The sequence below is a fragment of the Emydura macquarii genome, unplaced genomic scaffold, assembly GCF_026122565.2.
Source record: "Emydura macquarii macquarii isolate MOO-44397 ecotype Brisbane River unplaced genomic scaffold, CSIRO-AGI_Emac_v2 contig_2417, whole genome shotgun sequence".
In the NCBI taxonomy this organism is placed as follows: Eukaryota; Metazoa; Chordata; order Testudines; family Chelidae; genus Emydura; species Emydura macquarii.
The window spans coordinates 226771-250864 of NW_027132554.1; the positions used below are offsets into that span (position 1 = coordinate 226771).

The 24094-nt window shown below is 39.6% G+C and overlaps 2 protein-coding genes across 3 annotated transcripts in view; one reads left to right on the forward strand and one right to left on the reverse strand.

Moving 5' to 3' along the window:
* DPP7 (dipeptidyl peptidase 7) overlaps positions 1-2233 on the forward strand; it is a 31121-nt gene extending 28888 nt beyond the window's left edge. The window contains exons 12-13 of the mRNA XM_067561461.1: positions 583-653; positions 1518-2233. Coding sequence (XP_067417562.1) covers positions 583-653; positions 1518-1650 — 204 coding nt within the window. The 3' untranslated portion in view covers positions 1651-2233. The remainder of the gene's footprint in view (positions 1-582; positions 654-1517) is intronic.
* Positions 2234-2840: 607 nt separating this feature from the next.
* Positions 2841-24094, reverse strand: part of MAN1B1 (mannosidase alpha class 1B member 1) — a 28896-nt gene continuing 7642 nt past the window's right edge. For both annotated transcript variants that reach the window (XM_067561452.1, XM_067561453.1), the window contains exons 6-13: positions 22672-22857; positions 19359-19507; positions 18506-18694; positions 16305-16495; positions 14954-15074; positions 12128-12325; positions 10948-11079; positions 2841-9228 (exon numbers count right to left, since the gene is read on the reverse strand). In XM_067561452.1, coding sequence (XP_067417553.1) covers positions 9025-9228; positions 10948-11079; positions 12128-12325; positions 14954-15074; positions 16305-16495; positions 18506-18694; positions 19359-19507; positions 22672-22857 — 1370 coding nt within the window. In that variant the 3' untranslated portion in view covers positions 2841-9024. The remainder of the gene's footprint in view (positions 9229-10947; positions 11080-12127; positions 12326-14953; positions 15075-16304; positions 16496-18505; positions 18695-19358; positions 19508-22671; positions 22858-24094) is intronic.

Below are 24094 nucleotides of genomic sequence, written 5' to 3' on the forward strand. Positions count from 1 at the left end.
AAAACCACTTTGTTTTAGACAGCCGTAACAGCTCCTTGCACTAGCTTAGGCTGTTTCAGAATTTGGTGAAATAGGACTCAAACCAGCTGTGGCCGTAGCACCCTCACTCCAGCTCCCATCGTTCCGCCTGCCGTTGGAAAGCCAACTTCTTCCCACTTCTGATTGCAACAAGAACATCCTCACTGCTAGTTGCTGACAATAAGATTTGTGCAAACTCAAGCGGAATTTGGTCTCCCCAACAACCTGCTGCAACCATGGTAACTTAGCCGGAAAGGCTCCTGGTTCTGGAAAGGCCTGTTCGATTGTTTTACTGGGGAAATAAGCCCGGACCCAAAAGTTGACACTTCACTTCATTTCATGGAGGAAATGTCAATTTCACTTGAGAAAACACAGTTGACTTATTGGGAGTGGGAAGAAAACGGGCTTATGATGACCCTGATACACCCAGTACCTGTCCTGCTAATGACTAGGTCATCGTCCTGTTGGATCTTCTTCAGTCCTGCCTGGCTCTAAGTCTTAAAGCCCTTATTGAACACACTTGTCTGGTATGAGGAGTTTGACTTGCACATCTTATTGTTCCAGGTAAAAAGTAACCTAAGTTCCTCACTAATTGCGATAGCCATTAAGGGAGGTGCTCATCATCTGGATCTCCGGTATGTATCCTGTACCCATAAGCCTTTGCTTCCCTTGGACTGGGTGAACCCATTATTCTAAGCAATGAAAAACAATAGTAGCCGTAACAAGAGACAGTTCTCCAAGTACTGCGGGTACTTAGCTGCTGAAACACTGCTTTGGAAGAAGAGCTGTCTCCTTACTTAACTCAGCGCTCTTAATTCTGCCTCTTCCCGAGCATGGAAATGGTATTTGGTTCCTAGCTGCTGTTTTACCAAGTTCACTTGGTCTCATCACTAAGGGAGGGCCCTCTGAGCATGGCTTGTGCCAAGTGGTTCTCAGTGCAAGCTTCTTTACAGAAAAGTGTTCTTTTCTCCACCACTAGGGCCAGCACTCTGCCCCAGTAACCTTTGACAGCCTATATGCGGCGCACACGGGGACATACCACCTCTCAAGCTTTTCTTCCTTAGATACTGGATGGCCTTGAGCACTGAGCAGAGAGGGCAGGAGTGTGCCTTCCATCCTGCACTACCCAAACTCAGGGAGAGCACTTTGCACACTTTCCTGCAGACATACTGACTGCCTCCCCACTATTACTTTCGTTTGTACTGTAACTTATTTCTCAGGGTTACACGCTACTATAATGGTTTAAAGCTGCACAGTACAATGGAAGCAGGCAGTATGTCTATAGCCTTGTTCCTTGTGGCTGGAGCTATCCCAAACACAAGAGAGAGGCCCTCCCATAGCAAAGGTTTTATGTAAGGAAACTAGATTCCAGCTAGACTATACACAAATGAAATCCTAGTGTGATTCTTGAGCGTGGCTGCTATGGCCACTGAGTAACTGTATGCTCACGTTGGGATACGGACAACTAACTATCATATATTGCTTGGCATTCCCCACAGAGGATATAATCCAGCTGATCCTCCATCTGTCACAGATGCACGCAGTCTAGAAGCAAGGATTATCCATAACTGGGTGAAGTCTGCAAGGATTGAGAAGGCCTGGGAGAAGATGTCAGCAGGTACATCACCATGAAGATATCCATCCAACCACTGGCAGGAATGTTGCGCTGCTAGTGTTCATACCAGAAACCATGAGGGTGGCAGTCATGGGAGTTAAGTTTACAATGACCATTTGACGAAAATGTCAGTTCAAGTGGCTCTACCAAGGTGATGAAAATTCACTTGTCTAAAGTGTCCTGTGAGTCAGTCAAGTCTGTCAAAAGAAAACGAGTAGGCCAAATCCATTTACTGAAGGCAATAGTACCTTATACCAGCCACATGCTTACCTGCGTTGTATCAAAGATGTAACAAGGGGGAAGGAGAGAATAAAAGCTTGTCTGCAAGTGGTAGACCATTCCTCAGGAACTAGCTCATACTTCATGTACATGCTTTCCAGAATGGTAGGGGAAAGAATGTGGCCTTGCTATGAGGGCAAGGTATGATTATTCACAGCCCACATCAGTCTCCATTGTTACACAAAACTATAGGCTCCGTGTAGCTTATGTTCAACTAGAAACAGTCTATCCACAAAGAAATGCTTAAAAGGAGATGATTCTCTTGGGCGATTTGTGAAGCAGTAGAGTGAGGGTTACTAGTTGTAATGATCAGTAAGTTGTAGAATTCAGCTGAAGAGACCAGTTTATCCAGAAAGCTTATATTCACTATTCTGAAATTTAAAAAAAATCTATGGGTTGGTCAGCTGTGTATCACAGACTGAAGTTTGGTAAGCAAGTGCCTTGTCTAAGGTAATCCCAATGTGAACAGCTGTTGTACAGGAACAACATTGTTAGAGTAATACATTGCATTTCTAATTAAGACACCTACAACATTTTAAAATAAATTACAAGTTTATTAAAGTGTGTGACGGAATTCCATGGGCTGGCGTTTGAGTATAACCAAAGAGGATACAAAAAGGTACTTCTCTCACCCTTGGAGGTGAAGTAAATTCATCTTTGCACATTAATAAGTGGACTCTGACCTACTGCAAATGCTGTGGACCAATAAATACGAGCAAGACTGCAAAAATATTACATCTTATATGCTTTAAAGTAAAATGTATCACTTCACAATGATTACACAGGGTGGGGGAAAGCATTTGGAAAGCCTCCATCAAGAGGCCATTTCATGCTCATGTTACTTAGATGGGCAAAGTACAGCACTTGTTCAGCTTCTTACCATTTGCTCTACACAATGCTCAGTGTCAATTAATATTTACACTGGCAAATCTCTGCTTCCATCATGTCACAATTGGTTCATATAGATACTAGGGCCAGACCTTGATGCTTTTTCACACAATTCAAAGCAGACCCTCCAGGCGCTGGGAGTAAGTTTCCCACAAAGAGCAAGGAGCAGTAAGTAGATTTATACAGGTTAAAGCTGAAGCATTCCAATTTCAAACTATCTAAATCTTGCCCTTCCCTCCATACCCACCTTTTTAAAAATAAGAGGAGGGGGGATTCTTACCCTCTCTGAAGTATTACAAAAGTTAAGGAGGGTTATGTAGGGAAGACCTATTTGATCAAACAGCAGCACCATTCAAGCAGACAGGAGTTGTGTTGAGACCATCGGAGAATGCTTTCTTAATGATACAAGGGCTTCTGAACTATTGTTTGTTCTCAGCATGTCTTACTCTTTCTCCTCCATATACAGTATGGCCTAACCTGGTGGAGCAGGAAAACCTTGGGCTGCCAGGGAATTAGTGTCCTCCCTGATCATACTAAAGTTCTCCCAGTTGCTATCCCCACCCACTGTTTTATATGCTAGAATTTCACTGCCCACATCTCAGATTGGCAAGCACGTGGCAATTAGCAGGATCCATAGTGCCCCATGAGAGGAGGCACTGAATGTCTCTACAGGGGAAAAGTGGAGGGACTGGAAAGGAGTAAAGTCAACTCCCCCCTCCACCACTGCCCCTCCATAGAATCTCCACCTCTAGCTTCCATGATAAGCCAAGGCCAGGTGGCTGTCTCTCTTGGCAACCTTTTATCCTTGCTCTGCTACAGGAGTTGCTTCTTGATTACACTGCCTTTTTAGTATTCCCAGCTCCTGGAAAGCAGGAACCACACTGAGACCAGGCCAGTGATTAGAATCTGTCTTTGCCACATGAAGCATTAACAAAGCAACCTGGCTAGGTGCGAGCCTCTTAGAAAGTACTCTCCAAGCCACAATCTTTGAACAAGTGGTGGCCAGTGGCCTTCTCCCTGCCCTTGGGGTGACTCTCCACTTCAAGAGGAGGTAAAAGTTCTTTTGAATCTTCTTGCACCTGTGTGAAAGATTCTACAATATAAAATTTAAGAAGGAAAGTAGTTCTGTAGATTAGATGTGTTCCTCTTTTAGGGGATAATGCCTGAAAGTGGCTAAAAAAGGAGTTGAAGTGTAAATACAAGCAACACTGGTGAAGTACAGAGGAAGTCAATAGTAAAAGCTTTTAGATGATATAGTGCGGGGGTAAGTTAGATACAGAGTGAGACTTAGAGGCATAATTCAGCTTTCATCTTGTCAGAAGTAGCACCATCAAATGGGAGGAGGGAAGGGCAGGGGGGAGTCATGCTTCATATCTGCAGCAGAGAAATCAAACCAGTTCAGCACAGATTTCCTTAAATGGTATTTAAACCTTGGGTAAGAGGAAAGGGTATATAGTGAAAACACCTAGTTATCAAGTGCATTCTACAAAGAGGCAATTGGGATAGTCATAGCTATTGCAATGCCATACACCATCTCGTGGAAAGAGTTGCAGAGTGACCGGCTTAAAGAAACAAGGAAAGAATGAGGAATGTTCTTACAAAACATGAATTGACCAGCTGGTAAAAGGAGTAGACAGCTCCTCCGACCAACTCAGCCCAGCATACTGGATTAAGACCTACAGCAGTGGCTTTGTTAAGAGAAGGCTCATTCCACTAAATCATCACATACAACTATATGGAGGCCAGGAGCAAGTTCCAGAAACAGCAAGAAATACTGCCTCTGGTTACAGAATATAATAGCTTAACTCAGGACTTGAAAAATCCACACACAAGTGCTTGAGATTTCATTTAAAAAAACTGAAGTTTCTAGTCCTTCAAACTGTGCCAATAACTTTCCAACAGTGAATAAATGCAGTATTTTCTTTGAGGCTGCAGCCATACAGATGTAGAGTTTCTATTACACCCATGAGATTGCCAAACAGCAACGTGAAACTAACCAGACTCGTTAGTTTCACTGCTGCTGTTCAGAATTCTAAGGGCAGCAATGACACTTGTTTTCCTTTCATTTTCAGGCTGCTTCTTGAAAATGCTCAAAGAAGCTGGGGCAAGTACTATAGTTTCACAGGTGAAGAACCAAAGAAAGGCTAGGAAAGGCTACAGTAGCAGAAACTTGCCCCCTCCTCATCCCCTCATGACAGGGAGGCATGAGGGGAATGGAAGGCAAAGCTTCTTTCTCTCTCAGCAGTTGGAGAGGCTAAGTGGAGCTTCAGATTTAATCTGACTCCTAACAGGGCCATATAAAATATGGAGGAGGCTCAACAGATTCCAGGCATCAGCATCTTGGTAGAAAACCCAGTACTCAAGGATGGCAGTGGGGTTGGGCTTTTCAAAAAATTAAGACTAGGGATTTGACTTCTGCCCTATATCCATCTTTCAAATCTACTTTGGGTTAATAGGGATATTTTTCCAAGGCCTGGTTTAAACTCGGTGGTACTTAAATGAGACCTCACTACTAGCCCCACCTGTAAGCGTGCAGTACTTCATGGCTGTGACCATACACAACTAACCAAGCAGTATTTACTCCTCAGTGTAGGCAGTCACAAGTACAAATGAATATTATGAGTGTGTGCACTTTTTTTTGTTTTGTTAACATCACTGGATTAAATGATGGCCTTTCCACAACAACCCATTATTTGCATATGGGAAGTAATTCAATAAATGGAAATGCCAAGTAGATGGATTATATTCACTGCACTTAAGGCTTTGGTTCAAAGGACAGTACAAATACCTAAAGGGAAACTTTTCAACCAAGAATACGCACTGGGTTCTATCATGCCTGGAAAGTAAGATGTGCTGGGCCATCAAGGTGGAGTATTGGGCCTTTAAACTTCACAGACCAATCAAAGGCAAGAAAGTACCTTTGAGGAGGGACAGAAGCAAGTCATGACATAAGCAATTAAAGCTTCCCCCTCTACAGTCAGAAAGGGAGAAATCCGATCACCAATCATCAGAATATTTAGGCCAGCAGTTCCCAAAGTGTGGGTCGTGACCACATGTGGGGTCACCTCATCAGTAGATGGGATCACGGCAATCCCGAGCATGCAGAGGATGCCATTTTACAAAACGGCCTCCTCCGCACAGGGTGACCTCACACATATTGTATACATGAGATCATGTTGCACAGGGGAAGCTATATGGCACCTGCGAGGTCATGCAATCCAGAGGATGCCATTTTGTAAAGCAAAATGGCATCCTCTTTGCATCGTGACTTTGCATGTACAGGGCTCGTGAGGTCACGCTGCAGGGAGGACACCATTTTTAAATAGCAACTTCCATGCTATCTGGGGTGGTGGGAAACAACACATCTGAAAATGGGGTCATGCAGGGAACATGTTTGGGAACCGCTGAGTTAGGCCTTATATGTTTCAGGCATAATACATGATAGTTTCAAACTGATATTTGGTTTCTGTTCTACACTGAGCAGAACGCTAACCAATATTAAAACATTAACAAAAAAGGTAAGATTTGACAAAAGCCACCAGCGAGGTAAGTTAGTTTCCTAGGACAGCATGAAGCCAGAGAAGAAATAAGTCAGACAAATAGCCTCGTTTGGAATAGAAATTTAGGATTGGGGGGAAAGGGATACTGTTTACTCCTCCCTCTACTTAATTCATTCAGAGTGAAATTCATCCCATATCCTTCTATTTATATGCTGAGCTCCTGTGATATGGAAGGAATTGCAGTATAACACACACGGAACCGCATAATGCTATTTTTGCAGAGTCAAATGCTTCTAAGAATGCAACTGCACTTTATGACTTTAACACTGGGCTTAAGTGATACACAGAACTTGCATATGTTCTCTGCACTAGGGTGTGTTTTCACCTGCTGAAAATTAGCTCTTAAGCACATTTAAATACAATAAACACACACTGAAATTCTTATGAACCATGTAAAAATTAGCACTTTGGGCCTAAACATTAGCTCTGGTTCAAGGAAACGTACCAAAAGACAAGAGTAAAGGACTGGTATTTCGTACTAAGGAAGGCTGGAAAAGTCTAAATTATATCACACATTTCTTCCTATTTTTCACCCTTCAACTTCCAGCTGTAGCCAGAGTCTAAGGTAACAAATATTTATTCCATAAACCAAGATGGTGTTTAGAAATCAGAACATCCATTTAAGGTATTTCATTTAAAAAAAAGTCAGCCTAATTTTAAAGCTTCTTTGGGATAAAGAAGTAAATGCTTTCAATGGCACTTTTCTTCTTTCCCGTTGTGTCAAATCAAGCAAAAAAAAAAAAACCAACTGTTCAGCTTTAAGGTATGGCTTCTAAATTCCAATATGCACTTAAGGGGGAAACCTGGTGAATTCCAAGATTATTAAAATTCTTAAATTTGTGGATCACCTCATTCTGCATTCGCCTGTCATATCAGCAAATCCCCAACTCCCAGCATCAAAGAACTTTACAAAACAAAAAAGGTACCTATATATACTTTGAAGTAATTGTTTCTTCATTTCCAGGAGCAATCATCAGTACAAGAAATTATAAGTGCAGACTAAAGATTAAAAAAGTGGTCCAAATAGTAATGTCCTACTCCAGCAAGACCAGGTCTGCATAAGACAAGTTATAAAAACATTGGTTACATTATAAAACAGAAGGTTACACTTACTGTTAAATCCACAAGTATAATTGAAAGTGAATTGCTATGGATCAGTTTTATATTACCACTATTTCTCAGCCCCAAATTTAAAGTGAATTGTGCCTTACCCCACTACACGTGCACCTGTGTCTCATTAATGAGACCTGTAGGAATGGAAACTACAATAGGAGAAGAGATCCTAAAATAAGTGAATTAGCACTTTTCTCCCACAACTTTTTGGTGTGCACAGGACTGCACAAGTTAGCTACAGAACCAAAAGGAAAAATATTTAGACAGTTACTTTCAAAATTCATGTTTTGAAGCTCATTTCACAAATAAAAATGCAACACCCCTAGGGTCCCAGCAGATACTTTTACACAAACATTAAGTCTGTTTTCCCTTCAAAGCACACAAACAGCTCTCAACAAGTCTACTGGCAGTATTAGTGACAGGGCAGAATACCCTTTCAATAGGACCACATTCTGAATCCATGTTAGAAGACTCAGACCATCTGCATTTAATTCTACAGGTGAACATAACACTTTCCCCCAAGGTACTTCAAAGAAAAAAAGAACTGAAAACCTTTTCTTATTAATCCATGTAAGACAAATAGTAGTAATTACTCTGTACAACAAGAAGTCTCACTGATCCAACATTACATTTTAAAATACAAGATCTGAGAAAGAAGATTGAGTTTGAATTACACCTAATGTGCTCATCAGCTTTTCTGTAGCTCAACCTCACAAAGCAGCTTTCAGTCAGAATACCTGAGTCTAACTGATGCAAATATATATATAAATGCATGTGTGTATATTGTTTGCTTTTCACATTGTCTCCTGCATTCCTGCAGATAAGTTAAAAAAAAATTGCAATACATCTACATAATTGTATACCACTTTGACTCAAACCAGCAGCAAATTCTGTACTCCATTTTCCACCATTCATTTTCGCCACAGCTCTAAGACATAGTTCAAAGTGCTCAATAAAATTAAAATACTATACTGTAGATGCTTTTCTTCAAACATAATGTTGCACAGCTCGTTGGTTTGGAATGAAATCAGAGTGTCAGCAACATTACTGACATCCCCATATTTACTGGGACAATTAGTAGTTCTTTGTTTACCCCACATACCATATGGAGATATTACAGGTTCATTCATACAATGGAATAAGCTGGAGTCAAGCTTTTCAGTACATCCTTCTCTCCAGAGACAATCCTGTGCTATAAGACAACTTGCTGCTGTCCTGAAAGCTAACCAAAATCTACCAAGAATGGCATGTGTGAGTCAATGGTTCCCCAGAGACCTATTCACATCAGGATCCGCACTGGACTTGCTTTCCCAACCTTGATTGCATCAAATCCAGGCTAAGCATTAATGTGTGCACAGGTTGTCCATCCCCAAGCTAAAGCATGGAGTTAAATTTAAGACTTACTGATTTCTCTAAATCAGAGATGCTTTTCCAGCTTTTTTAAAAACCAAGAAAGGTGTGAATATAGCATTCTCTTCTATCCCACTTCAATCCCTGAACAGTAAAGTGACTCAAAGTAGCATCGCACTGCAGAAGGTACACACAGTACTTCTATGCTGGAGCCCAGATAGGAAGGGGATGAGCTTCTGTGTTAAATACATATTTGTCAAGATTGATTAGGTCTATGTCATCCGAAAACAGCAGAAACATATACTTGAGTGTTTCCCCAAGAAAGAAGCTTTCCATCTTATCTCTTGGCTCTGGGTTACTGGGATTCTGGACGTTATTAATGGAAGTATAACCACCTGAAGGAACCTGTGCAAAAGACAAATAACAATTTTGTATATTTCTATAAGCCAAAAAGAACTTCTGTATTATCTACTAAATCTCATTTTCACCCTTTTAATTAAAATAAGTGTTAGAAAAGCAGGCACAGCTTTGGAAATAATATTTTGCACGCACAGAGAGAGTTTCAATTCTGAAGGATTCCAAAGCACTTTACAAAGAAACTGATATACAAACTACATACAATAAAATGAAGCCACATTGCTGTGAAATGTTGCATGTTTAACAGCAGACAGCAATGCTACAGAGACAAGTGAAGAGGACAATGTCCAGAAACTGCAGAAGAAATACGAGGCAATTACTGTAATTACTAGGCTGGAATTGGTCATCACAGCAGGTTTGAGAAATGATCATGAAAGATCTTATGGCCATAAGCAGTTTGGACCGCAATTTTATAGCTCATCCAAGAGGTTCTTCTAGAAACACAGTGCTCCTCTATGGTTATGCTGAGACACTGGCTCAAAACAAACACAAAGGGAAAAGTGGCCCCTACTGAGACATTAACACTACTTCCTGCAGCACTCTGTCTTTTCCTTTGAAATCTTCTACACGATTACTGTACCAACCCAGCCAGATCTTGTTTAACTTGTGAGATCTGACAGGACCGCAGCAGAAACTGGTTGGCTTCCAAGAAGGATCAGTGAAATTTTGCTGGACTCAAGTTTCATTTATCAAATTACCTTTGTTAAAAGTTAAGTTTTATGGGAGTGACATCCCATTTGTGAAACATATTCTTTCATGAACATCACAACTCAGTTATACAATCTAATCATTTCACAAACGATGGATACCTAGGCACAGGTAATGTACCTTGGTGGTTAAACCAATTGACACATTAGAGTCAGTGAGTTCCCATGAAGGTATTTTATATTGCTGTTCTGCTCTAGAAAATCCTAAGCCCCTTAGAAACTCACTCTGAAATTGCTAAAGATAATTCTGAGAGCCACTTGAAAATAAAACAAAACTCGTTTGGATATAGGTCAGCATATTTGTCCTGCTGACTACTCCATCTCAGCAATTTAGAAAGCCTTCCCTCATTATAATCCTTTTAATACACAGCTTTTATCAATATGATGAAAAGTTCTTTTCCTTAATGTGCTAAGTACTAAATGTATCACAGGCTTCAAGGCACAGTATATATTGTAATACTTTGTCAAGCTCTTAATGCTTTCTTTTACCTATTAGATATTTTTATGGTCCTTGGAAGATGAGCAATTTCAGCTTTATGGAAAGCCCCTATATGGCAGAACACTTTGCCTAGCTACACAAAGTCGCGGGATCTCCTCATCAACCTCCTCCTAGCCCTGGCCATAATGGCCATCTACAAGACCAGGGAGAGGAGGTTGGCTGGGGGGGCGCTCTGCAACTGTGGGGCCTACTTGCATTCCCTTGTGCACTCATGCATCCGGGCAGAGTTCCTCTGGACAGCATCCACTGGCTGCCTTGACACCTTCCGGGGGAAAGTGGGTGCTGTCCGGGGTTCTCTGCTCGGTTCTGGTTCCCTTCATTTAAACCTGTGATCCCCACACCCCTTCCTGGTTTTTTCCATTAGTTGTCCCCCATAATCAGTTGTATCCCGGGCTCAGTGACTCCTCCCTTTAGGCTGGGGGAGGGACCTTTAGCAGTGGGCGGGTGCAATTACAAATAGTACACTCCTGAGATCATTACTGCTCAGTAGGCTGGCCTTACCCGTGTATATTTATTGAAGTTCTGCAAGATCTCCCAGCCCCAGTCTTGATATTTCTTATCCCCAGTAAATCTATATAGGTAGAACAGGCTTTCCACAGTTTCAGGTCGCAGCAGGTTGTGCCTATCTGCAGGCTGCAAAAAAGTAAAGTTCACAATTCAGTCCAAGAACAGGATACACTGACAGAGAGCAATACTAGTTTGACTGTAGCTTGTAGCTTCTTTTGTAACTACTACAAAATGAGGGAATAACAGGCTATGTGGTAATACTGCTGAAAAGGATCCAGGAGTTATAGTGGATCACAAATTGAATATGAGTCAACACTGTGATGCAGTTGCAAATGAGTGTTGTATGTAAAACACAGAAGGTTTTATACTCTACTCAGGACCGATGAGGCCTTAGATGGGGTACTGTGTCCAATTTGTGATACCGCACCTTAGGAAGAATGTGGGTGAATTGAACAGATTGTCCAGAGGAGAGCAACAAAAACAATAAAAGATTTAGCAAATCTGACTTATGAGGAAAGGTTTAAAAAACTGGACATGTTGAGTCTTGAGAAAAGATGATTGAGGCAGGAGCTTATGACTGTCTTCAAATATATTAAGGGTTGTCATAAAGAGGACTGTGATCAATTGCTCTCCAGGTTTACTGAAGGTAAGACAATAAATAATGGGCTTAGTCTACAGCAAGGGATATTTAGTTTAAATCTTAGGAGAAACTTTCAATTATACAGGTAGTTAAACACTCAAATAGGCTTCCAAGGGAAGTTGTGGAATCCCCATCATTGAAGGTTTTAAAGAACAGCTTGGACAAGCACCTGTCAGGGATAGTCTGGTTTTACTTGGTCCTACCTTCGCAAAGGAGGCTGAATTTGACTTCTCAAGGTCCCTCCCAACCCTACATTTTTATGATTCTTCTCTACCACCTTCACATGCCTCAAATAATTACATGCAACTCAACTTGTGAATGTTACAGGGATCATTCAAAAATTTAAAGCTACGGAGCGTTTGCATGAGGGGAGACAGAGAGAGGAAGTTTAGCCATCACAACAGAGAACATCCTTCCCCAGGTGCAGACATTCTATTGGGATTTTCACAGAAACAATGTGATACATACACGGAGCTCTCCAAAGCAAGGTATACACAGATGTCAAATTGTAGTGATACTCGTAGAGCAATTTACCTTGATCTCCACATCCTTGTGGTCCTTTTGTGCGTGGAGATTGAAGTGTACAATCTCTGGGCTCAGGCCTGTCTCTACCTGAGCATACATCTGGTAACAAGTTTCTATGAGGGCTTTGGCCAGCTCCATGTGATCAGCAGTCAGCCCATTGTGAGCTCCCAGAGCCAGCGTCCCAGGCAAGAAGCAAACTAGATGATCCTGCAAGACAAACGCACAGTCCACTGTGAGAAGTATTACAACAAACAAGACTTTGACTTACCCTGTAGCAGTATAATAATGATATAGAGCACTTAAAAGGCCACAACTATTTGTTAAGCAGCAATGTAACATGACATGAGGCTGGTGCCATTACAAAAAGACACTGTCAACTTAAAGTTACGAGATTTTATAGCTGCTATTGACACTTGTAACACCTTAAATTACTAAAACCAAAAGAAGCTAGTGGAAAAAATTTCTCGACTTGCAGTAGGCTGGCCAACTGAACATTTCATAACACTTTGTGTAAAGTCAGTTTCCTTGTCTCCCTGTACTGCCAATTAGCAAGGGAGAAACTGACTAACTGAAAGACAGTTAAAATCAATCAAGAGGGGAACAAAAAAAATCCTTGTAAAACTTTAAAGAATTCAGGGCATAGCATTTCAAGGGGGTTCTATCAGAAAGTGCCTATTTGAAAAAAAGTCAAGTTGACAGTGTCCCTTTAATATTTATATAGCATCCCTAACTTTGCATGGTGCTTTAAAGAGATTCTTTCAAACATTTTAAATGGGCCAGAGAGCTTAAAATCTAAACTATTCAAACACAAAAAGTAGACAAAAGAAAATGATAGGGAAGAGAAGGATGAGGGTTAAGATAAAAAATTCTGAAAAGAAAGCTAATGTCATGAGTGCTGATATTTTGAAAGAGAGACTGATGTAAAACAAAAGGCAAAGTAGAAATTAACCACAGAAACCAAGGGTTACAGGTTTTGGGGAAGTATCTGAAGATTAAATGTAGATTATTCTGAGCAATAATTGATATGATAATTTTAATATGAATATAACAGAGTATGGGGTAAAATTGAACCTCCTCCTCCCACTAGAATTTATATTTATTTTTTATTGTCCGTTTTAGTGTTAGAAACCCCTAATACCTTAAGTCAGGCATCCTCAGTATTCCCCTGTATATCCTGAATAACCCTGAACAACCCTGGATTTTATTCCTGAACAGAGGCAGCAGCAGGAGCAAAATGGTTACAAGGATTTTCCCTTCATGAATTCAACAGACGACAGCTTTATTATTCAGTTATTTGTTCAAGGAACAGAAGGATAGATATTACCGCAGGGCTTGTGCAACACTCTCAAGCAACTGAGTCACGTGTGGTTATCTTTCCGAGAACACTGTGAAATGTTATGTGAAGAATTCAACAGTCAACAAAGTCAGGTCCCAGACTTGTTTGTGTACTATGTCATGCATAATTCTCAGTACTCACCTCTACTGAAATTCAGTTTACAATAAGATTAACAGTTCCTTCCAGTAAGGCTAATACACTATTGATAGTGAATAACAGGACTATATTTTCAATTTGGAGTTTTATTCATTTCTACCATTCCAAAATCCTGAAGGGGTGATCACACACCCACCACCATCACAACCTGCCAATCTCGTAGTGGATGAGTTTATGCTAACAAGGCTCATAGAGAACCTCTGTACAAAGCTCTCAAAATCCCTGTCCATTCAACAGGCAGTGGACAACATTGATGGTAATATCAGTTTACAGAGATGGAAGTAACAGCATTAACACCTTTTCAACTAGTCAGGCATGGTGAGGTTCCAGTCATACACTTCAAGCAGACATGATAAATTAAATGCTGTAAAACTCTCTTCCCTGCAGGGACTGAATTAAATGTACTCATACATGCAGTGTTAAGGGGACAGATTTACACATACATTAGTAATGCACTGCTTGCTTACAAATATTTGTCACTTTCATTTATATAATGTCTTACTCAGAAAGCAGTCAAAAGTGCTTTTCAAAATGAATGTTAATTCATAGATTTTAAAGCCAGAAGGCTCCATTATGATAGTCTAATCTGAATTCCGGTATAACACAGGCATAAAATTTCATTCAGTAATTCCTGCATCAAATATTCCACAGGAAATGAGAGAGGGAGTATAATTTGCTCAAGGTCACACAGCAGATTTGTGGCAGAACCAATAATAGAACTTACAAATCACTTGATTTCCACACTCATGTCCTAACTACTTACTAGATCATCTACTTGTATTTTTGCATTGTAGAAAATGTGAATATTACACAAAATAGGCACTATCTCAAGTGTTTCAGATGCACTGAATGTGTTTACTACTACAGAAACACAAGTGGAAACTCATAGGGAGATTCAGATCAGCAAATAAAAACCTAAGAAAAGGCCTCTGTCCAAAGCAGGGACTGTTTCCCTGTAACCTAGCTACTCAGCATTGTCACCACAGTGACCTGAACTCAGCATTCTTTTAAATTAGGATAGCAACTGCCCACAGAACAGACAGACAAGACAGAAAGACAAACAAAACCACCACTCTTCACAGGCTATCATAGTGTAATTTAAATGTACAAGGCATTTGCAGATTGCAAGAGTCTCTGCCAGTTTTCATCTTTCAGTTTTTGGATCTTTCAGCAGCCATTATCAATTCAAAATTGGTTCACACACACATAGAATACACATTTGATCAAATGGCTAATGTAACTATGGCACTCAAGATCTCTCCCCTATGAAACTGCTGACAGCTCAGGAGGAATGCAACAGTATTCATAAGGGCCATTAAAAAAAATTCAGGTACAGTGCTTACCATCTTGGCACTGAAATGGCCGTGAGCAAGTTCACCTATGAAAGTAAGCTTCTTGGGTTCTGATCTCCGAAGTAGATGCTTTTTCACCCCCTCTATAGCTCTCATGTAATCTTCCAACAGTCTGTGAATTAAAACCATTCTTAGTTGACCCCAATATACACATTTAAAAGTAGATTTATCCAACCATACTTTAGATATAGTACCTGCATCTCAAAGGCCACACTTTTTGTAGGGTAGAAACTTGCAATTTGATTTCAGTAGGCACTACTTAAGATATTTAGTCAAATATAAAACATTAAGAAAAATCCAAGTAATCATGTTTATACAAAATGCATCTAGCATATATCTGAAGGATATCTAATCAACCTTGATGTCTTTCAAGGGTTTTTAGGAGAAAAACACTTAAATATTAGGATTCTCAATTAATCGCCGTTAACTCAAGCGATTAATGCAAAACAAATTCATGACTTTTTTTTTTAATTTAGTTATTCATCACAGTTTTAATCGCATTGTTAAACAATAACAGAAAACCAATTTAAATTTATTATAATATTTTACGTTTTTCTACATTTTCAAATATATTGGTTCAATTACAACACAGAATACAAAGTGCTCACTTATTTATTTTGTTTACAAATATTTGCACTATAAAAAAGATAAAAGAAATAGTATTTTTCAATTCACCTCATACAAGTAATGTAGTGCAATCTTTATAGTGAAAGTGCAATTTACAAATGTAGAATTTTTTTTTTTAAACATAAATGCGCTCAAAAACAAAACAATGTAAAACTTTAGCGCCTACAATTCCACTCAGTCCTACTTCTTGTTCAGCCAATCTCTAAGAGAAACAAGTTTGTTTCCATGTACAGGAGATAATGCTGCCTGCTTCTTATTTACAGTGTCACCTGAAAGTGAGAACAGGCGTTCGCATGGCACCGTTGTAGCTGGTGTTACAAGATATTTACGTGCCACATATGCTAAAAATTTGTATGCCCCCTAGTGCAATCTATAAGTCGAAGGATGATCTTTTTTATAGTGCAAATATTTGTATAATAATGAGGGCTGTCAATTAATCACAGTTAAACAAATTAACGAGTTCTTTTTTTGAACAAGCATTAATCACACACCAGGGCACTATGCTCACCGGGGCGGTGCTCCATGTCTCCCACATAGTTGTGCAGTTACTCTGCTGACCTAGCTTGTTTTTTGGGTGAATTTCCCCAAACTACTCATAAGTATGCTCACATCAGGGTCAGCATAAGATACTCTTCCTTCTAAACTGTCAACTAAGGTAGCAAGCCTCATAGCTTATCTCATTCTTAAACTGATACAGGAAGCAGGAAGAACTTACTCATTTTCTTTCTTCCCACCCTGGATCCATTGCTTGAGCAAATATTCATAGTAGCTGTCAGCTCTGGCTCCCAGAGTGTAAACCCCCAGATGAGTGAACTGTCCACTGTTGGTGTTTATGAACATTGGCACCAGTCCATCATTCTTCCCTGAAAGGGAGTGTACATGCTTCATCACCATATCTACAGCTTTCTACAGAAAAAAAAATTGATAAAATACACATTGAATGAGACAATGCAACTACATAACTCGATGTTATTAAATGGACAAAAGCAGTCAGCAGTTGTGGGATTTTTCTCTTTTCCAATAGACTCGCTGCTTATGGCTTCAAAGAAACTAGAGCAAATCTGAGGAGGGGATAGTTAAACGTTTTTATCTGTTTTCCTTTTCAAAAATACAACTCTCTCAAGCTACACTCAATGATGGTGGTGAGTCCAGGTCCCCCAGTAGTGAGATTCAAACACTGACTGACAGAACGTGAGATTAATACTAACATTAGGTTAAGTGGCCTGAAACAGCTCCAAAAGTGTCTATTCTGGAGGAGATCAGAAATATTTCTCAATAATACTGTAGCACAACTCAAGTTGGTAATGATGCCAACTTCTTTTTTAACTGAGATTTTCATGACACGAGCATAGTTGAGGACCACTGCACATATGTAATGTACAGCTAATTCCTGTAAATAAGTTTATAAATAAGGCCCTACTTGAATCATGGGATGACCTTCAGTTACGGCTGAGTTGTGAAGAAGACATGGAAAATCATGGAAAAGTAATAATGGAACTTTATTAACAGTGGTCATTTGGAAAAGCAAGAGTAGACCTATTTGTTTAAGAAAAAATTGCTGGACCATTATAAACACTCAAGTATTATGTTACGTCTACTAGTTTTTTTGATAACCAGATATTTTACTGCAACTATATTACATTCATTTTAAAAAAAAGTGACTGGTACCATATAAAATTCAGAAGACTAAAATACTTAACACAACTGCTGTAGAAATCGAGTCCAGTCACGTTAGCCTTGTACATTTTACAGGAATTGAATGTTAGTGCAATACTAATTGCACACTCAAAATGAACACAAAACTGCGGACTGAGCAAAGTAAGCTAATTAAAATCAAAACTGCAGTGGAAGCTTACTATTGTGGGATCCGCAATATCGCAAATATATAAATTGGCCTTATGTATAAATTGATTTGGGGCAATATACAAAATCACCTCCAAACAAAAAGAATACCCCTCCCACTACCTTTGAAATTGTTAGTACTTTGGTTTATTTTCCCCCGGATACAACCTTTACACCACGCCCATAACTACAGCATGAGTCACTCGATAAACTCTCTGCGGGGCATTTGAAGAGAGTTCAGTTGCTTTCAAGACTAGCATTAAGTTAGGGATATCAAAGCACCTCCTACAGAATTTAAAGTTTTTTACTGAGTAAATGTTTCAAAAAATAACAAACAGGTAACCCATAGAGTTAAAGGGGCAAAGTTATACAACATCCAGGGGCAATATGCAGGTTATCGGGAGGCACGGGGAGTGGTTGAAAGTCTGGGGAGAATAACAAGGGATAAGCTGCGGGGTCCTTACTAAGACGAGGACAGCTCCATATAATTTATCTTTAGCCTGGTGTTTTGAAAAAAACAGTTACAAGTAATCTAGTGTCAGACAACACAAAAGATACCATAAGCACATCAAAAACAAAGATTTTTCTTGTAAATTCCTTCTGAAAAAGGAGCAATTATTCACCTCTGTGATGAGCTTTGTGGTATTTACTTTAAGAAAATAATTGGATGGACTCTTCCCCCCCACCCCTAGCCACTTCCCTTTAGATATGTCATTTAACTTTCTTTAGTTGAGAGATTATAAGAACCAGGAATTCACCAGTAAACTGAAAGATGGAGTGACTACTCAGAAATAGTGATATGTATGGCATGATTAGGCATAAAATTGCTCCAGATAAGATGTTTTAGAGATGATTTTTGGTAGGAAGTGGATCCGCAATGCAATACCATTTTCCTTCATCAACCCAGTGAAATCTGCTCCAGCTGCCACAGTGAGAAACATTTTTTATTTTTGTTAGAAAAATGGAAGGAGAAAAGAGTACAGGCAATTTAAGTGACCCTCATCAATAATGGGGAGGAGGCTGAGAGGTGGTGATGGAGAGAGGAAGAGAAGACAACAACTTGTTCTCCTATACCTGGAATTTCTCATCTCCGGTGAGATGAGAGAGCTCCCTAAACTCCAGCTGAATACTCGTCACCTCTGCCACGGTGCTGTCAGATGTCCAGCGAGGTGGGTGGGCAGTGCCTCGGCCAATGTTTACATCTGAGTATGGTATCTTGGATGGTGTATTGAATGCTGGCATAAGTCTGCTCCCAATGTCTTTCTAAAGAGAACCCAAGAGCATGGCACAAAAATTCTTTATTATTTTTCCCAGCAATCAAACAAAAAACAGGAAAAAAACACTGCAGCTTAGTTTTAGCCCGTGTATGAGGAACAAAGGCAAACAGTGAGAAGAATCACTAGGTTTCTTCACAGTAAATGGCATACAGCTTGTACCTCATTCCCACTGCTATACTGTACAGTTCATTCTGCACATCCTATGTAACAGGTTTTCAATCTGAAATTATGGGATAATCCTTAATGCAAACACAGGGCCTGCATACCTTGTCCTAGCATTTGGGAGGGGGCAGGAGGATATGACAGTATCTCCCAAGACAGGGACCATGAGTGGAACCACTCCATTCACTGGCAAGGACTTTCTTCCCATAAGAAAATTAACTGGGTAAAAATATGATAAAGATTCTTAAATGTATCATCTTACTTTTTACATTAAGGAAAATTCTCATTAAAATGGAACCCTAAGACATTAAAACTCTGATGACATTAGGAAGGCAAAGACGAGGAAAACATTCAAGAAGCCTCTAGGGCAGTAATGATGGTATACAGAGGAAAGGTATGGCAGAGTTTACCTTCTGATGAACCTTTCTGCCACTTTACCCAACATCTGATACACATTCTACCTGGGGCTGTGAGACTCAATCACTTACAGCTTTCTCTAGGAAGATGATATCTCCAGATAAGTGGTAGGCGCTCAACAAACCCCCCAGAATACGAATGGTGCTCTCAAAGAGGTTCACATCCACGTTTTTATCAAGCTGTAAATCAGTTGCCACCCATTTCTTTGCTTCTTCAAACTCTGTAAGGCACAAAAGGGAAGGACTGTTGGCGGAAACACACTGTAGTTATGTTAAAGCAGCACATTCCAGTGACCAGATTAAAAGAGTTAGTTTACTATACTGCCCTGATTGTTATTTAGTCTATCGAAAGGAACCTGTACTTCTGAGGGGCAAACTGAAGAGGTTACAAATACACTGAAGAATGCATGCCAGAAGTTAGACCTGGCATCAGTTTAATTCCTCTGAAATACAGCAATGTGGGGATGTGCAAGGAGACAAGTACTTGGCAGAGAAATTAAATATTTAGCAGGTCTCGTAAAAGCACATTCCTTCTTTATTAAAATAATGCAGAAGAGAATTAGTCTGGTATCCCAAAAACCCACCTCTCTCAATACAAGCCTGCAGTGTATTCCACCTATGTTACTGGCCATGCAATCAGTCTCACTGTTACCATAAGAGTTTTGATCTTTTAATTAAGACTATTTAAATCAAAGCTACTGGCTGTCAGCCTCCCACTATACTATCTATGTATTTATATTGTAGGCCTGGGACTTAACTCACCCCTATAATAAACTAGCTGTGATCAGCCTTGGGTGAAACTCAGGGATTTTATTACTAACATTAAGAAAAAATTCTCCACTGCTGGTAAAGCACCCCCATCTCCCCACTGCCCCCTAACAAGAGTCAGAACACCAAGAATTGCAAAGGAGAGACACTCAGGCACTGGGACGTTTAGGGAGGATACAGAAAGACCCAGCAAATAGTAAATTAGATAAAATAAACTCTGATCAGTTAATTTATGCTGAACATCTGCACAACAAAAGATCATAAGTAAGTTACAATTTGGGCATAAGAGTAAAATGGAAAAAAAATACTTAAGCGGGAAGGAGAAAACATAGGTGCTAGTACATGATTGGTTAAATTTTGTATTACCTAGGGGTATTGGATAATGTGATAGGTTTAGTAAACTTAAAGAAGGTAGCTAGTTGTACCTATTTAATGTAAATGGAAAACAGTGCTCTTTGGGAACCATTGCTGGACTGCAGTTCTACATCAAGCTGCTAGAACTCTTGCCTCTCTGCATGACCATGATGTGCAGAGGCATCACTGGCAACCCCAGATGAGTGAATCCTGTTCCTGACTGGCCATCAGGTGAAGTTGTGTCCCCACACCAATGTTTTAACCACAAGATCTCTAGGTATTCAGGACACCAGGCATCTATGACGACTAGTAACTTGTATTGGTGAAAACAAAGTTGTTTCTTTAAAATGTTGCTAATTATCTATGCAATTATCTAGCTGGAGGCAGAATGCAAAGGTTAGAAACTCATGCCCTTCCACTGAAGTTTCTGGATGTTAGACCTTGGTGAACTATCCTAGTGATAGTTTATCTCCCTCAGATCCCTTTCTCTTGTGAGAAAATCACTGTTTACAAATACGTTCTATTACACAGGCCTTAAATAAGGATGACAAAATAGGTTTTCTATGCTCCATTTCAGTAAATTGTGCTGTCAGACTTGCTATCACTGTCTAGCAATAGGGAGTGCAATACAGAAATTCAGGATTTTATTACAGAAGCCGTTTTTATATTCACAGACTCATGAGATAAAGATTTGCACACTCTAATACAACTTTGATTTATATAGCTTTTTTTATCCTGGAGAATCTCAAAGAGCTTTACAGACTATGAAGCAATCACTTAAAGGAGGAGAACTGCAATAAAATATAAAAGTTTCCAAACAGGAGTCCATTTTAAACATGTCTAAATCACTAATAATTTATTTTAAAAGCTCTATGCAGTTCACATTTAAATATTTTATAAGAAAGCAGTCACACTGTCAACCTGATGAAACATCAAGAGAGAGAGCACCTGCAGTGAGAGAGAGAAACAAGAGACTTCCACAATGGGTTTTTTGTTTGATTTTAAATTGTACATAAATGTACAGATTAAACCAAAAAAGTAAGAAAAATACGGAACTGTGGAAGACTCCTGTGATTTCTTGTGCCTTGAGCTGCAGCTCTGATCTTCTAGTCTTGATACATGTCAAACTGCGTTTCTTGTGGAATTATTATAAAGGTGACAGTCTCCACAGATTCCACAGCTGTTCAAAGCATATCAATGGTGACATTTTCTGGTATTTGTAAATACTGCTTTGTAGTTTCCTGTTTAACTTACATGTCCCAATTAAGTGATTTCTTTCTGTACTCATGTAAGTGAGTAGTTTAAAAAAAAAAAATCAAACTGAGGTTTTAAAACTCAGTACCAAAACACAGACACTTCTGGAGTGAATTAGGATATCTGTTACACAGTGAACAGAAACAGTATACAACAGTTTGAGACAGGAAGTGATGAGTACTATATCCTACTGAACTTAAGAGGGAATTTTTCTAGATAATACATAACTAAGCAAGTTAAAATATAGTTTGCATATCAGTGTTACAGTGCGGTTAAAGTCAGAAAGTGAATAAAAACAGCACTGCCTTAATCAACAGATCTATGTGGATTCTGTGTCTTATATGCTTATAGTAATGACAAATAAGTTATTAGTTTTGTTCCTTTAAGCATTGTAGATCTAACAGAATACTGAATTATTTTCTGGTTTTACATACAGAATTGCTGACTAAGTTCCATATGTAAAATATCTTTATTTACGGTGATCAGACACAAGCTAAGAGATCCCAGGCTGACTTTGCAAGGCTGGCACTTAGAAAGGCTCCTCCAGCATCTTAGTGACCATAGAGCACTGATTGTTTTAGTATGGAAACAACAGCAACAGGTAGACCTAATAATCCAGTCCGCAATTTCTAGTAGGAATGCCAATTTATCAATAGACATAGCCAGCAAAATTATTCCACAAATGCTTTTACCTTATGCAGTTGAAGGAATACCTTAACAACAAAGCAACAAAAAAACACCACATTTCCTTAATAGGAAATATTTGGATTTTCCCCAAGGACAAAATGAAATTCGCTCAGCCAAAGTGTAATTAATTGCCTCTGTTAAGGAGGTCTGAACATATTACTTCAATAAAGAAAATCCCCAAAAGCAACTGGGAAAAAAAAAAAAAAACATTCGCCAAACATCTCAGCCATCAAACATAAAACGATCAGTTGCCTTAACGGCAATTGTTGGAACCAGAAAAGTACTGAGGTGGGAGAAAAATAGGAAAAGGAAAGGAAATTACCTTCTTTTAAGCCTAAAATCCACATGGTATCCAAAGCATCAATTAGTGTAAGACCGAGTCCAAACCACTCGCTGTAAGATTTGGACAGAGGCTTTAGCTCATCATGTCCCCAGGCAAACTCTTTATAACCTTTCCATGCATGGCGGAATGCTTCTATCACAGCCATCTGACGTTCATTTATGGGCACTGTGAATGGAAAACAACACTTTGTTCAAGAATGCTGAAGCTCAGTTATGCAGCCACATGAGACTCTTCTCCACTGAACTCTACCCAAAATCAAGAACCCTCATCTCTGCAACTGAAGGTTACATTGCACTGGCTCCAGTTATCTGAAGCTATTCCTTTTTAATGAGGTCTTTCCAACTTGCAGTAAGCAGTCAATATTTTTAACCAATGATTTAGTGAAGCAGCAATGGAAATCTCATTAATATTAAACTTAGCCCTCAAAAAACAATATTTAGAGAAAAACAAAAAAAGCTATGTTAAGGAGTTCCCAGAATTAAGGTACAAACATAATGCACATTCACAAGGGGACTGAATTATGATACAGTTTTAATTACATGATCAAAGATTTTTTTCACAGGAACCCTGTCTCATTCATCTCCTGACCAATTTCTCATCCCTGCTCCAAAGTATGTGCGATACTAGAGCTTTCCAAAGAAAAGGCCACCAGAATTTAACATAGGCAAAGCAATGTATTTTTCCCTAGCTTTGTTCTCAAAAATGGCTGAACCGTTTTGTCTGAAATTTTCCAAAAAATTCAGTCTGAGGCAAACAGCCAGCATGCAAAATTTCAGCCCAAGTAGTTAAAAGTCTGGCAAAGTTATGAGCAACTGAAGACAGGATCTTATTATGGGAGTGTCTGGCAACCTTAATAATAAGTGGTGCTACCAGTCCTACTTATATTAAAGGCTCTCAGACATCAGGATGCCAATGCACTGCATGCTATTATGTTTAAAACCCAGGCTTTGGAATAAACAAGAAATCCCTCCAACTAGCTCATCAATGTGCAGATTCCAGATTCTTTGCTGCATTTGGAGAGCAACTGAAAGACAGCTGCTGCAGCTGCCTATTCCTGGAGGTAATCCTCAAAAGCAGTGTGTGATTAATTAATGGTGGATGTCACTTCCCTCCCTGCCCCATTCTCCAGCCCTCAAGGGAGCAGTAAACCACCATTGAGAAAGAAAGTTGTCCTTTTCACGACATCTCTCTAAACTATTCTTCCCAAGGAGAGCACAATACTCCTCTTGAGAAGTGGAGCAGAGAGAAAATCAGGCTATATTGCCTATTTTCAGTGCCACCCCTATTTCTCAATTTCAGAGAGGGAGAAAAAAAAATCAGGCAAGAGGGACCAAAGGTAGGAGTGAATGTCCATTTAAACAAGGGGAGGAAGGTTGTGCATGAAGGCCTGCACATACTGGGA